The 16,279-nt window shown below is 43.5% G+C and overlaps 2 protein-coding genes across 4 annotated transcripts in view; one reads left to right on the top strand and one right to left on the bottom strand.

Moving 5' to 3' along the window:
* The window catches only part of LOC107402193 (uncharacterized), a 28,055-nt gene extending 20,293 nt beyond the window's left edge, over positions 1 to 7,762 (bottom strand). The window contains exon 1 of the mRNA XM_076558753.1: positions 7,587 to 7,762. Within this exon, the coding sequence (XP_076414868.1) occupies positions 7,587 to 7,721 (135 nt within the window). The 5' untranslated portion in view covers positions 7,722 to 7,762. The remainder of the gene's footprint in view (positions 1 to 7,586) is intronic.
* The window catches only part of LOC121824979 (tetratricopeptide repeat protein 27-like), a 48,436-nt gene extending 32,837 nt beyond the window's left edge, over positions 1 to 15,599 (top strand). For all 3 annotated transcript variants that reach the window (XM_076558765.1, XM_076558767.1, XM_076558772.1), the window contains 2 exons: positions 83 to 167; positions 15,154 to 15,599. Coding sequence is in view for 1 of the 3 variants with exons in the window: in XM_076558772.1 (XP_076414887.1) it covers positions 83 to 107 (25 nt within the window). In the remaining 2 variants the exon portion in view is untranslated. The remainder of the gene's footprint in view (positions 1 to 82; positions 168 to 15,153) is intronic.
* The last annotated feature ends 680 nt before the right edge of the window (positions 15,600 to 16,279 follow it).

Raw genomic sequence — 16,279 nt, forward strand, 5'->3', positions numbered from 1 at the left:
TGGGATCCTAGACTGTGTCAGTGGGGAAAGAGAAGTGAGCTACAGTTTGGACTCATCACTCCTCTCTGCTTCTTTACTGCAGATGCAACGTTGACTCGCTAGCCTAAGCCCTGCAGCTGTGACCTCCTCTACCACCATGGACCAATGGACCATAACCTTGGGTGATGGTGAGCTGAAGTGAGCCCCCCGCCCCAGGCTCTTTTGTTAGGGCATTCTGTCACAGCGACAGAATAGAAACTAAGACAGTGGCAAACCGTGAGAAAAATAAAAGTGGATCTTTTCTCAATACAGGATTCAGAGATGGGCTCTAAGTGGGTTGAGAATTCAAATGTTGAGGGGCTGGAGAGACGGTTCAACCGCTAAGAGCACTGGCTACTCTTACAGAGGACCCAGGTTCGGTTCCCAGCACCCACATGGTGGCTTATAACTTTAACTCCAGTTTCAGAGGATCTGATCTCTTATGGCCCCTGGAAGTACCAGGCAACATGTGGTGCACATGTACACTTACTTGCAGGCAAAATCCTCATGTACATAAAATTTTTTAAAAATCTCAATTTTTATGAAACAATTCAAGTGTGGAAAATAATGTGAATTTTTTGTTTGTGCATGTGCACGAGGGTACACAAGTGTGCAGGGGTGTGCCTGCTTATGTGTTTGGAATTTATCCAAAGAATGTATGGAGGTTAATGTGACAGAGACATGTGTCCATCAGCGTTTCCTGCAGCACTATAAATAATAACTGAGTTATGGAACCAAGCTATGTGTGCAACAATGGAGGAGTGGATATTAAATGTGTGTGTCCACACAATGGACTTTTTCTGTCACCAAGAACAAGGTTACATAGTTTTCTCAGGAAAAGGGATGCAACTGGAACTCCTATAAAGCAGCTAAGCCAGCCTCAGAAAGACCAACATCAAATGATTGTTCTCCTTTGTGGATCCTAATTTAATAGAGTCCATAACCTCACAGATGTAAACATGCCATGAAAGTAGAAATGACTGGAAGAGTTAAGGACACTGTGGGGAGACAGTGAAGGAGAGTGGGGAGGGAGGGGACTGTGTGCAGTGTAACAGTACCAGATACAGTAGATACACACAGTGAAATGTTTAAATAATGCAGGACTGTTTCAACATAGCACAATGGTCGGTCAAGACACTATTCCATACTAATAACACAAAGTGGGGATTGCCATGGTCATAGCAGTGGTGCAGAAAAACCAAACATGTACTCATGAGGTTTGTTTGTTTTTTAAGACACTCAACAAAGTAGAAATACCTGGGAAATTCCCTGACATACATTGGGTCCAATGTTATCCCCCAACGTGATATGTTGAAATCCTAACCCCCAAGGTAATGTATTAGTAGATGGGGTGTTTGGGAGGTGGCTACATCATGAGATGGAAAAACTACAAAACACTGTTGTAGAGAGTAAATAGTAAATAAGACATCCTTTGTTCATGATCGGAAGGTTTGATGGTAAAATGGCATTACTAATACAATCTATAGATTCTTTAGGGATGCTGTGTAATCCCTACCCAAACCCCACTGACCTTTTTTGCATAAATGAAAACCCTGTCCTAAAAATCCCATTGGAATTACAGAGATCCTTCAGGAGCCAAAACAACCTTGAAAAAGAACAGTCAGGGCTGGAGGGATGGCTCAGTGGTTAAGAGCACTGGCTGCTCTTAGAGAGGTCCTGAGTTCAGTTCTCAGCAACCACATGGTAGCTGACAACCATCTATTAAGAGATCTGGTGCCCTCTTTTGGCAGGCAGGGATACATGCAGACAGAACATTGTATGCATAATAAATAAATAAATAAATAAATAAATAAATAAATAAATAAATAAATAAATAAATAAATAAATAAATAATAAATAGCAGGTATACATGTAGACAGAACATTGTATGCATAGTAAGTAAGTTAAGTAAGTAAATAAATAAATATATAGCTAAAAAAAAAGAACAAGAGTCAGAAGACCCATACTTTCTGATTTTAAAACTTTGTACAGAGCTGGGTGGTGGTGGCACACACTTTTAATCCCAGCACTCAGGAGGCAGAGACAGGTGGATCTTTATGAGTTTGAGATCAGCCTGGTCTACAGAGTGAGTTTTAGGACAGCCAGGGCTACACAGAGAAACCCTGCTTTGAAAAAGAAAAAGAGAAACAGTGTACAAAACCACAGTACTCAAAAATAGTTGTGGTGCTGGTTTAAGAATAGACCTATAGAGTAGGGTGGTGGTGGCACATGCCTTTAATCCCAGCAATCGGGAGGCAGAGGCAAGCGGATCTCTGTGAGTTTGAAGCCAGCCTGGTCTACAAAGTGAGTTCCAGGACTGCCAGGACTGTTACATAGAGAAACCTTGTCTCTAAAAACAACCCAAAAATTATTTAAAAAATAGACCTATAGGATCTAAGGAATCTAATATTAAAAGTCATCTGACTCTCTACATAGGCACTATGACCATTCAATGCAAAAAGAATAAGCTTCAACCAGTGGTGCTGATGCAACTGGATAACCACATGTAAAGAATTGAAGTTGGGCCTTTTACTTCATATCATATTTAAAAACAAACTGGAGATGGAGTGAAAACCTAAATGTAAGAACTATTTAAGTTATGAAACTCTTTCCAGATAAAAAAGAGGAGAAGGATTAGGCTTGGGGAGATGGTTCAGCGGTTAACAACAGCACATTCTGCTCTTGCAGAGGACCCAAGTTTGATTCCTAGCATCCATATCACACGGCTCACAATCCCCTGTAACTCCAGCTCCAGGGGGATCCAGCACCTCTGACTTCTGCTGGCACCTGTGCTCATGCTCACACTCACAATTACACAAACACATGATTTTATACACACACACACCCCTTTTAAAAATAATAATAATAATAAATCTAAGCAAGAGAAAGGAGTGTAATGGTTAATTTATGCCGACTTGGCTAGGCTATGGAGCCCAGTTGTTTGGCCATATATTAGTCTAGAACATTTCTTTGACAGTAATTTTACATATGATTAACATTTAAAATCAGTACACTTTAAAGCAGATTGCCTTCCATACTGTGAGTGGGCATCACCCAATCAGCTGAAGGCTTTAAGAGCAGAGGCCAGAACTCCCTGAAGAGGAAAGAATCCTTCCACAGGCTGAAGCACACAAAAGTGTACCCATTTTTCTAGCCTGTCCTGTCCTGCAGAGTTTGGGCTTGGGACAATGATATTAACTCTTACTCAAGTTTGTCTATGAATTTCAGAGGAGCTATGAGAGCCTATTTCTTAACCTTAGTATATCCTCTTTGGTGTGTGTGTGTGTGTGTGTGTGTGTGTGTGTGTGTGTGTGTGTGTGTGTGTGTGTGTGTGTTTGGTGTGTGTGTATGTGTGTGTCTCTGTGTGTGTGTTGTGTGTGTGTGGTATGTGTGTGCATGTGTTATGTGTGTGTGTGGAATGTATATGTGTGGTGTGTGTGTGTGTGTGTGTGTGTGTGTGTGTGTCTGTGTGTGTGTGTGTTGTGTGTGTGTGGTATGTGTGTGCATGTGTTATGTGTGTGTGTGGAATGTATATGTGTGTGTGTGTGTGTGTGTGTGTGTGTGTGTGTGTGTGTGTGTGTGATAAAGAACAACCTGGTCTTTATTCCAGATTCTTAGTACAGAACTCCAAAAACCCTTGCAATTCCATGAGTATTGAGGGCATCTCTTACATTAATGAGATGGAAATTCGGATTTGCTTCGATTTTTAATTGAGGAAGTTGGAACAATCATCATTCTAAAATCTAATTAAGACCTGACCAGTCAATATATTTATGCATAGATGCATTAATCCCAAACAAAATATCAGCAAACTGAATCTAATGAATCTAATTAAAGTATTGGGACCAACATACAAATGTGTTATACGTATCCTAGAAATTCACAGCTGGTTTATTATCTTACATTCTCATGCAACTCAGTATATTGACTGAACAAACAAGAAAAAACATATGATCATCTAAATAGAGGCAGGAAAATTAGTTAATATTTAGCACACAGTATAAAGAGATTTAATTTAAAATATTAGACGATTTTTTTAAATTAACACCAATTCTTGCTAAAACTTCCTTAACTTGGGAAAGAATATTTGAAAAACCACAGAAAACATTATACATAACTGGTGAATTACTGAAAAATGTCCTTGACTTAATAAAGAAACAGATGCCCACAACACATTCCTCCTGAATATTGTACCTTAAGTCATAATCATAAATGAAGGCAAGGAGAACCAAGACATAAAGTTGGAAAAGAGGTAATAAAACTGTTGTTATTTACACATGACATAATTTAGAGAATATTCCTACAGGAGAATAAAGTCAAAGTGATACACTTAGCAGGGTTCTCTAAGCAGCTCAATATGAAAAGATCTGTTGTATTCTTAGGTTTCAGCATCATTTGTATAAAATGGTATTTACAAGGGGTGGTGGTAGTGCACATCTTTTATCCCAGCACTTGGGAGGCAGAGGCAAGTGGATCTCTGTGAGTTCAGGCCAACCTTGTCTGCAAAGTGAATTCCAGGGTAGCCAGGGCTACACAGGAAAACCCTGTCTCGAAAAACAAAAAAATAAAAAAGAAATTATAATATTATACCAGGCCTGTGGATGTAGTTCAGTGGTGGACTGCTTGCAGAGAGCACAAGACTCTGGATTTGATCCTTAGCAATAAAATAAGTAAATAGATAGATATAGATGATAGATAGATAGATAGATAGATAGATAGATAGATAGATAGATAGATAGATAGATAGATAGATAATATAGATAAGATAGATATAGATGTTAGAAACATGGATGATGATGATGATGATGATGATGATGATAGATCAAAATAAAATGCCATGCCAAATCACACATTTTTGCCTCCTGATGATTATCATTACCTGTGAACTATGTCACCTTTTCCTACCAGAAAACAAATTCTGATAAATCTTAGAACCAACTTCCTCATGGTTCTAGTTCATGTTGAGCTGCTGAAATAGAATACTTGTGATCAGCTCATTTATGAGGGAGAGAGGTTTAGTTGGCTTCATGGTTCTGGATGTCTAAGAGCCTAGTGCTAGCATGTCCTTCCCTTCACGTGAGGATGTCTAAGATCCTAGAGCTAGTATGTCCTTAGCTTCACTTGAGGTCTTTGCGTAGCTTCAACTCACAGCAGACAGAGGCAGAGGAGCAAGTGGATGTATGTGGAAGACAAAAGGGGTCCTGACTCCTGTGACAGCAAACCCAGTCCTCAGAGAGTGAGGAGCCATGCCTGTGAGACCTTACTCAGTCTAGAAAGAATGGCATTAAACCCGCTTGAAGGTCGCACTTTCCAAGCCTGCTCCCCTGGCAAATGCATTTCTGCAGGAGTTCTGGATAAACGTCAACTCACTCACATGAAGTACCAGAGGCAGCAGTGTGTGAACTGAGAACATGGAGGGGGCATTATAATTTTTCCTAATTTCAGAATATTTTAGACATCTGTACAATAAAATATAATCATACCTACCCCTCCCCACTCCAACTTTCCCCATACATACCCTACAACATATACACCTCCCAACTTCATGCTTTTCTCTTTTATAACCCACTAAGTGCAATTAGTGTTGCCTATATGTGTATGGCTACACAGCATGGGTATTTGATCAACAAAATGTTGATTGCAAAATCTAGAGATGACCCTTTTATCCAGTACATGGATGAAACTAATAAAAGAAAAGAGAGACTCTGTAGATTAGAATACAGAAACATATTGTTCAATCTCAACATTCAATATTGAGTTTGGCTAAATATTAATTTATGCTATTAAGTGACTGCGTGACTATTGGAATTAAAATGCTGGTGGATATTTGAGTTGTTAAGGAATTATTCCAATTTTATTGTTATATTTTTAGGTGTAATAATGATACTGTGATTAACCTGTTTTTCTTTTTTTTTTTTTTGTGGAGTGGGGCATTATCTCAAAATATACATACTAAAACATTTACCATGAAATTATTTCTGATTTGCTTCAAAATGATTGACAGGTCTATGAAGATTCACCAGACCAACTTTAATTTTTTTTTTCTCATACTAAGGATTGAATGTAGTGCCTTGTTCAGACTAGGCTCATTTACCAATTCTGTGTGCCTTTGATTTGCCTGAAATTATCCTTAAAAAAAAAATCAAGGAAAGCCGGGCGGTGGTGGCACATGCCTTTAATCCCAGCACATGGGAGACAGAGGCAGGCGGATCTCTGAGAGTTCGAGGCCAGCCTGGGCTACAGAGTGAGTTCCAGAAAAGGCACAAAACTACACAGAGAAACCCTGTCTCAAAAAAAAAAAAAAAAAAAAAAAAAGGAAAAAAATGGACCCAAGATGTAGCTCAGTGGTAGAGTGCTTTGCCTAGCATGAGTAATGACCTGAATTTGATCCTTACTAACACACACCTAACACACACACACACACACACACACACACACACACACACTGCACTGCACAAATGACTTGAATAGGCAGTTTACAAGAGAGAATTTCCAAATGGCTAATAAACCTGAGACATTGCTCAGTGTTTAGTTATGGGGTTGCACAGGAAATCACAATGCGATACCAACCACTCACTGGAATCACTAAAATAAGAGGTAGATGTGCCAAGTCTGGGCAAGATGGCAGGACTGTGGGGGAGCCAGTCACTCATGATTTGCTCACATGATCGAAAACTCAGAAGAGGCTGACCAACTAACGTTAAACACGTGCACCATGAACTCAAACAATTCTTCTCCTGCTGGAAATAAAAATCCCACAGCAAAGTGTCACTTGATTTTCTTTGTCTCATCATATGATTATAAATCTTTCTTTATAAAACAAACTCACTCTCCTGTCTGCCTCCCATCCTGTGATGGACAATACCCACAGCACCCTTACCACATTCTTTTCCCCAAAGTTATGTCATCTGAATGTCTCACTTTAGCTCGAGCTCCTAGACAGCACTTTCTCAGTATCTAGTACATTCTGCCTCAGTGTCTATTTGATAATAGATCCTAAAGCTACCATTACTACTACTTCCTTTTCTTCTTCTCCTCTTCCTTCTCTTCCTCCTCCTCCTCTTCCTCCTCTTCCTCCTCCTGCTTCTTTCTTCTTTCCTCTTCCTCCTCTTCTTGGTTTTTTGAGACAGATTCTCCCTGTGTAGTCCTGGCTGTCCTGGAACACACTGTGTAGACCAGGCTGACCTGGAACTCAGAGAGATACTCCTGCACCATGCCCATCCTAAGGCTTCTTGAAGTGAATTAAGAGAAAGGCAAGGTGGGCAGTGGTGACTCATGCCCTCAATTCCAGCACTTGGGAGGCAGAGGCAGACAGATCTCTGTGAGTTCAAGGCCAGCTTAGTATACAGAGTGAGTCAGGAAAGCCAGGGATACACAGAGGAACCTTGTCTCAGAAAACCAAAACAAGGAAGGAAAAATGAAAGAGGAAGCCATCTATCAATGCTGTCTCAACCCCCCTCTCCCCTCCATCCGGTTCTTCCTAAGGCCCAGAGGATGGGCATTTAGACAAACCTATAGGGTTTCAGCATGGAGAGAGGGAGTTTCCAGAGAGAGTGGCTATCACGTACCTCTGTCTTGGCTGCCACCTTTGTCTGGCTCTGATACCTAGAAAACAACACCCATATTCCACAAACCAAGAAACCAAGTAGCATAAGGCTGAGATGTGTCAGCAGTGGGAAAGCGAGCCCCCATATTAGGGACATTTCTCAAGCCTATGTCCCTCTCCACTACAGAGTTTCTGTCTCCAGACTGAGATTCCATGACATCACAATAGGCAGTGCCAGGTAAAGCAGTGCACACTCAGGTCCCAGCTGATGCCCTTCCCTGTGGCTGACCTTGCTCTGAGCTCTAATAGCCAAAGCTCAGGGGAGAATCCATCTATGAATCTTCTAGGGTCCAGCTAGACAAACTCGTCACTAAGGAAGGAGTGGCGAGGTCAAGTTTCAAAGGTCTTCCAAAATGACTTGTTCTGACTCACATTTTCTTTGGAGCCGGTCACTGTCATAAATTGGGATTGGGTCTATGGCCATAAATTTCAAACTGCAGGTTAGAACACAGAGTCAAGTGGAATCTAAGAGAGCTGGGATAGTTGAAGTGGGAACTCTCAGGGACTTTGAGGCACCTGGTTTTCTAAGTTCCCAGGTCTCCATATTTCCTAGTTGCTGTTGACCTGACACACATCACACTAAGCAGTGGCCTTAGAGGATCTACAATCTCACTGCCAAGTTTAGAGTAGTTGTGTATCACCACACCATCTTATCAAGTCAACACAGTGCAAACAATATTGATATGATCAATTCATGTGATCAAAATTATTCTTTTCATATAGAAACACTAATCAACCACTGACTGGTAGGCACCATTTCAAAAGATCAAGTCTTTTCCCCCCACAGTATATTCTGTCTATAGGGGCAGTACAATTAATATTCTTGGGAAGCCCACTAAAAAAGAAATAGTTAAATAAATATGGTGTGCATGCTTCATGAAGCACTATGCAATTTCTACAAGGACTTTAATTATAAAGAGATCTGGCTTTTACATTGAGTACATGCTATGTGGCAGGTGCTAGCTGTAGACCAGCCTGGAGTCCTGGTGACATGCTATTATGATCAGGAATTCTGCTTTTGTTTTGTTTTTTTCAAGACAAAGTTTCTCTGCATAGCCCTGGCCATCTTGGAACTCACTCTGTAGACCAGGCTGACTACGAACTCAGTGATCCACCTGCCTCTGCATCCCAAGTGCTGGGATTAAAAGCATGCACCACCACTGCCTGGCAGGAATTCTATTTTTTAATACACTTTTTATTTCATAGTACTCACAAAAGCTGTAATAGTAACCAAACCCCATTTACCATTTCTCCTCTATCCTTAGCATCTTTTTAAAATTTTACTTTATGTGTATAGATATTTTGTGTGCATGAATGTCTGTGTACCACGTGTGCCCAAGAGAGTCAGAAGAGGGCATCAGATCCCCTAGAACTGGAGTTACAGGCAGTTGTGAGCCACTATGTGGGTGCTGGAACTCAGCCCAGGTCCTCTGCAAGAGCAGCCAGTGATCTTAACCACTGAGCCATCTCCCCAACCCCACTCTTTTGTTTTATTTTTGTTAGTTTGCTTGTTTTGGTTTTTATTGTAGTTGTTGTTTGAGACAGGGTTTCTCTGTGTAACAGCTCTGGCTGTTCTGGAACTCGATCTGTAGACCAGGCGGGTTTCAAACAGAGATCCACCTGCCTCTGCATCCCAAGTGCTAGGATTAAAGGCGGGTGCCACCACTGCCCAACCCCAGCTCCACTCTAAACATGAAGTTATAAAACTTTAGTATACTTATCAAGACCATGAGCTAAACCTTGGAGGTGGAGGCAGAGCTATCCAGATTCCAAGGTCATCCTTGGCTACACTGCAAATTCAAAGCCAGCTTGAGCTACATAAACCCTATCTCAAAAAATAAAATAAAAGCATTGGCACATTTACTATTAACTAAACTTCAGCCTTCATTTGGATCTCATATTTTCCCACCAATGTTCAGGATCTAATGCATAGTACCATGTTGCTGGAGACTAAACCCAGAGTTCTCTAGTGCTCTACCACGAAGAAGAAGGAGGGGGGAAGAGGAGGAAGAAGAAAAAAAAAGGAGGAGGAGGAAGAAATGAGAAGGAAGAAAAAGGAGGAGGAGGAAGAAGGAAGGAGGAAGAAAGAAGAAAGGAAGAAGAAAGGAGGAAGAAGGAAGAAGAGAAAAGGAGAATAAAGAAGAAGGAAGAAGGAAAAGAAGAAAGAAGGAAGAAGGAAGGAGGAAGAAGAAAAAAGGAAGAAGGAAGAAGAGAGGAGGAGGAGAAGAATAAAGAAAGAAGAGGAGGAGGAAGAAATCCTTGAATTTGAGTCTCTGTGATGTTCTCTTTATGCTTAGACTGAAATTATGTGTGTATGGTGTGGTGGGAATGGAGAACACACAGCAGTGGCATGCTCTCCCTATTCCAGCATTCCAAGAGGGATCTGTTACCAGTATGTCCTGCTAGCTAGTCTCAAATTCTTTATAGGGGAGTGCATGCCACATTTCTCTACTGGAAGTTATTTTCTTTTGTTCATACTTTGCTTCTGGAAGCGGCCAATCTATAAATCTAACTCCTATTGGAGGTACGGGGCTGGTATGATTAAGTTCCATCTCCTGGAGGAATACTGTAACACAACACATTTGAGATTCTTGAGTAAGAAAGATGTCTCCTCTCCCCACATTCTATTTGTTCACTTATATTTACTGGTATAGATTTGTGTATATTTCTTTTGTACTTTGTGTTACGGCTCAATACTGTTGTTATTCATTTTGTTGCTCAAATTTTCCAGCTTTTGCTGTGAGAGCCCTGGCTTTGTTAGTGGCAGCTGCAGTCTAGGCCAGTGTTTCCAGGTTCTTGGCCTCTCATTCACAAGACTGAAATAAGGGGCTCACACAGATTTGCAAAGAAACACAAACTTTATTCAAGGCAAATTGATGGGACAGATTAGAAAGGAATATCCAGTCAGGATTGACAATGAGCCACTGGAATGGAGGTCCTCAAAGGCTCCAGTTACTGTTTGGGACTTCTTTTATAGGGTTCAAGAGAAGGGGGATTTGGGTTGCTAAGGGAGATAGTTTGAATGCCTCTACTTTGATTGACAGATTAAGTTATATAACTATTTCTCTAGTGTGCATGCCCCATCCTATAATACATTTGATTTTAATCATATCCAAGCCCAATTATAAGTATGTATAAGATGGCAAATAGATTTCTCTAAAAGTTCACTTTGAAGACAAAGTTTACCTTATTGTGCATCTACCCTAAACCAGTTCAGGCATATGTACTGAGAATACTTTTCAATAGACTCTGTCTATGTTTGATGATTGTTAAGGGGAGGAGAAACTTATTCTATAGTTCAGAGAGGGTATACATGCATCTCAGTGCAGGATAGGTGCATTATTTGGAGAGGAGCTGACACTTGTATTGTATGTGTGGGTAAATGTCTCAGATTTCAAGCACATTGTTAGCAGAGGTTTGTGTGCATAGTCCAAACCAAGTGGAGTCCCAGGTTGCCAAACTACCACCTATGCTTGCCTGCTTCATTCAGCAGTCTGGAGAACTCTGGGTTCTGAGAAGTGGGGTGAGGTATGAATTATATATCATTAAAAAATTAGAGCCAGTTAATTAATTAAAAAGAAGGATTAAATTCCTCCTGACATTCCCCAATACCACCACTACAACCCCCCCTACACACACACACACACACACACACACACACACACACACACACACACACACACACACAGTGGTTATTTCTTCCAAGGCTATCTCGTGGTTAACTGCTGGCCTGAGCTGCCTCCTGGGTCTGGAATGGCATTTCCCACTTCAGGCGTCAGGCTGCAGGGGCCATGCCCAGTCCTAGTCCATGCTCCCGGAGCTTCATTTTTATCTCAGCAGTAAAAGAGGAAGGACAACATCTGCCATGTTGTCAGTTCATCAATTCACAGAAACATGAACAGACATCAAAGGAGAGTGGTCCTGGACCAGTGGGAGTCAGCAATGCTGCGCACGAAACTTTGGGAGATGTTGTTTACTATATCGGCTGCCTCAAGGTGGGACAAAAAATAAAGAGCTGAGTTTGGTGCTTTGGAATGGGGGAAGGCTGCCAATGACGTCCACTCTCCTGTCAGGAGAGGTGACAGACGCCAATGAAGCGCTCCAAGAAAATCCAGGGCTTGTCCACAGATCTTGTCAGGAAGATGGTTGGCTGGTAAAGATGAGTGACCCTCTACAGCTGGACGAATTAACAGTGAAGAGGCATATGAGAAACATGTGAAGTCCATGAGGAGTGAACATGGCACCTCCCACTTCCATCCCCAAATAAAAGTGGGAAGTAACCTGCGATAGCATGGGTGTCTTAAATTAGAGAAGACTTGAAATAACTTTTAGCAATACCAATGGATAAATAAGAACTATTCTCAACAGTGCTACTGAAGAAAGTCCCCAACTCCCCAGTGGATACAGATAAACATAATGTACATATTTTTTGTAAGACCCTAGACTAGAGGCTAAGCCCTGGTGTGCAGAATTCATGAGATTATCTATGGTTAAAAGTTATGAAGCAGGGGCTGGAGAGATGGCTCAGAGGTTAAGAGCACTGCTCGCTCTTCCAAAGGTCCTGAGTTCAATTCCCAGCAACCACATGGTGGCTCACAACCATCTGTGATGAGATCTAGTGCCCTCTTCTGGCCTGTGGGGATACGTACAGACAGAACAATGTATACATAATAAATAAATAAATCTTAAAAAAAAAAAAAGTTATGAGGCAGGCTGGAGAGATGGCTCAGTGGTTTAGAGCACTGGCTGCTCTTCCAGAGGTCCTGAGTTCAACTCCCAGCAACCACAAGGAGGCTCACAACCATCTATAGTGGAATCTGATGCCCTCTTCTGAAATAAAGGTGTACTCATATACATAAAATAAATAAATTTTAAAAAAATGCCAGGCGGAGGTGGCACACACCTTTAATCCCAGCATTAGGAAAGCAGAGGCAGGAGGATCTCTGTGAGTTCAAGGCCAGTCTGGGCTACAGAGTGAGTTCCAGGAAACAGGGGGCGGGGAGTTATGAGGCTGGGTTTGATGAGGAACCACCCTTTAATCCCAGCATTCCAACAGGCAGATCTCTGTTACTTTGAGGATAGTCTGGTTTACATAGCAAGAGTTATGTGGTGAGACCCTACCAAAAAAATAGTGACTTATTTCAGGATAACTATGTTCTCTCATATACTATTATAACTCACCCAGATCTATCCCTTAATCTTTGTTTTATTGTTTTGTCGAGACAGAGTTTCTCTTTGTAGCCCTGGCTGTCCTCAAACGCACTCTGTAGACCAACCTGGCTTCAAACTCACAAGAGATCTGCCTGCCTCTGCCTCCCAAGTGCTGAGATGCGTGTGCCACCACCGCCCAGCTATCCTTGGATCTTGGTCAAAAGACTTGATGTTTCTTCCCGTTAGAAATGCCTGGGAGCACAGGGAAGTGTTGTACAATGTCAGATGAAGGACAGTACTGTCTTCATTTCACCTTGAGCTGCATTGGCTGCTGTTGTTTTCCACAGTGAAGCAGGGACCTTTGCAGCTTCGTGAAAAACAAACAAAACATTCATACTCTTGAGTGAGTGAGTGAGAGAGAGAGAGAGAGAGAGAGAGAGAGAGAGAGAGAGAGAGAGAGAGAGACGCACAGCAAACTCTGCTCAGCGGCTGCCACACTGTCAGGAGGATGTATTTCTTTCCCTTTTCCCACTTCACCGACGTGTTTTGGGTTCTACAGACTGGCCTGCAAAACTTTCCAGGTCCTTGACCCCTGCCAGGTTTATGTGATGGCCTCCCGCTTCTTAAAGAAATGGTTTATCTTAGGCGTATAACTGTTTGCCGGCAGGTGTGATGTACCACTTGCATGTCTGGTGCCTAGAAGTCCAGAGGAGGACAACCGTCTGGAGGGACGGGTGGTACTGAGCCACCTGATGTGGGTGCCGCGAACAGAACTTGGTCCTCGGTTGGGCCATCTCTCCAGGCGCCCCGCCACTGCCCGCTTAAGATAGGGGAACACTCTTAGGGGAGGCCAGTTTGGAACTCACAGTGCAGCTCGGGCTGGCCTCCAAACTGCAGCGATCTTTCTGCCTCAGTCTCCTCAGTGCTGAGAGTGCACTTCCAGCTTGGCTGTCTTGCCCTTTCAGTCATCCGAAGGCTAGCCTACTCCGAGGCAGCTCGAGCCTGGGGCTCATGGGCTCCACTTACGGGGTCGTAACCTCTAGGGCCTACGCCTATCTGCTTGGGGAAAAGGTGCTGCGTGTTCACCTCCAAGGACTTGCTTTTGTCTCAGACCGTGGAGTGTCTGCACGCAGAACCCGCTTCCAACCTCTGTCTCCCCTGGAGACGCCCCCAAGTCCCCAGGACCGAGGGCGACCCGTCTCCATCCATCCCCACAGCCCCGACAAGGCCCGCTGCGATCCTCTTCTGTGCGCATGCTCACACCCGAGTCTCCGATTGGTCGCCTAGGAGCGTGGGATGTTTTCCCAGGATGCTCTGCGCTGCTGTCATGGCTGCCCCCGTGTGGCTGTATCTTCACATGGGACGCTAGTCCTGTGGGTGTCTTGACGGTGCCCGTGGCCACCAGACGCCGGCGACCTTGGCCCCTCCTCCGTCTGCTTCCTCCTCCCCCGAGGGACCCTCGCGGGACCCTGAATTGGGTCCAGTGATGCCGGGGGTGACGTGGACTCCGGAGCGGGCGCTGCTGAGGGGCTTCTCCACGGAGGCGGAGCGGCGGCTGTGCACGCAGGAGGGGCGCTGTGGCCCAGGTGGGGGCTGTGAGGACGGGGGTGCCGGCCCTGGGTACGGAGAGGGGGCAGGAGGGGGCTGTGAGGACGGGGATGCCGGCCCTGGGTACGGAGAGGGGGCAGGAGGGGCGCTGTAGCTCAGGTGGGGGCTGTGAGGACGGGGATGCCGGCCCTGGGTACGGAGAGGGGGCAGGAGGGGGCTGTGAGGACGGGGATGCCGGCCCTGGGTACGGAGAGGGGGCAGGACGGGCAGTGTTGTTCGGTGGTCTGAGATCTGGTGGTCTGGGAAAGTTCCCGAGAGACAGACTTGAGCTGATTTTCTTCCTTTAGGACTGACAGGTAAGAGAGTTCGTCAGGAAAAAAAAATCGGGGTTGTGAAAGTATTGAGGCCGGTATGAGCTGGGGAATATGAGGGAGTCACGAGAGATCCTGTGTGTTTGGATTGGCCTCCTGGGGGAGAATATTGAAGGTCGGACCTCAGCAAAGGAAACTTTTCTGTGTCCGTTGGAATCTCTGTGAATTTCCCAAAGAAGGGCACTACGCCTATTATTATTACTATTACTACTACTACTACTACTACTATTTCTGTGTGACCTCCACTCTGCTGCTCGTAGTCATTGTAGGTATCCTGTAATTCTAGGAGGGGTGATGTTGGTAGAGTGAGAAGGATTTGCTCAAGACTTAGTGATTCCTGTATAGCCAGCATTCTGTTTATACCGTTTTGTATATTAAAATATCTATGTAATGGATTGTCATTTACACTTACATTCTGTTGGCTTGCGGGCCTGATTATTATTATTTTTTTAATTACAGATATTGGAGTTTTCTTAGACTTGCTGTTGGAAGGGAGCTATGAGGCCATGTTCTTACATTCAGTGACACGAAATATATTCAGCTCCACAATGATGGCTGAAGATTGACAGCTACCTGGAGAAGCAGATAGTAAATTTCCTGGATTGCTCTACGGATTTGGAGGAAATTGAAAGGTAGAATTTCATTTGAAATTTCCACAGAGAAACACACTTGTGCAGAGGGCTGGAGAGATGGTTCAGTGATTAAGAGCACTTACTGCTGTGTCAGAGGACTCAGATCCAATTCCCAGCACCCGCATGGTGGCTCACAACTGTGCAACTCCAATTCCAGGCAATCCAACATCCTCTTCCGACACCCATGGGTACCAGGCACATATGTAGCGCACATATGTACGCCCAGGCAAACCACTCATACACATCAAATGAATAAATAAATTTTGGATACTTTTTTTTTTTTTTTTTTTTTTTTTTTCCGATACAGGGTTTCTCTGTGTAGCTTTGCGCCTTTCCTGGAACTCGCTTTGGAGACCAGGCTGGCCTCGAACTCACAGAGATCCGCCTGCCTCTGCCTCCCGAGTGCTGGGATTAAAGGCGTGCGCCACCACCGCCCGGCAATTTTGGATACTTTAATAGCACCTTGGCACCATAAAGGCTCTGCTATTTAGCAGTTGTTGATAAACCTGAGCTCACGATGTGTCAAGTAATCTCCGTGAGGTCTCTGGTCCCGATATTCCAGAATGAGTAATGGAAGTGGTGTGGGATCAAAATGAGTTTTGTGTATGAGAATGACACATGCGTGGTAGTCACTGCTAATCTCCCCAGAGCTTAGGTTTGGTAAGTGCTAGCTATCAGCTTGTGTCCTTTTGCTTCTTGTTGTTTCTCATTTTGTTTTGTTTTGGGGCAGAGTCTCACTAAGTAGCCTTGTCCTGGAACTCACTATGGAGACCAGGCTGGCCTCAGACTCACAGAGATCCACCTGCTTCTCTGCCTTTCAAGGGCTGGGATGAAAGGCATGTGCTTTAAAGGGGGCAGCTCATTTTTTTTAACGTGTAAATGTACCTTGAATCCTGCTATTTCTGGGTTACTGAAAGATGCTTACATTTCCATTTGCTGTGTCTCAGATTGTT

This window comes from Peromyscus maniculatus, chromosome 22 (genome assembly GCF_049852395.1).
Source record: "Peromyscus maniculatus bairdii isolate BWxNUB_F1_BW_parent chromosome 22, HU_Pman_BW_mat_3.1, whole genome shotgun sequence".
NCBI lineage: Eukaryota > Metazoa > Chordata > Mammalia > Rodentia > Cricetidae > Peromyscus > Peromyscus maniculatus.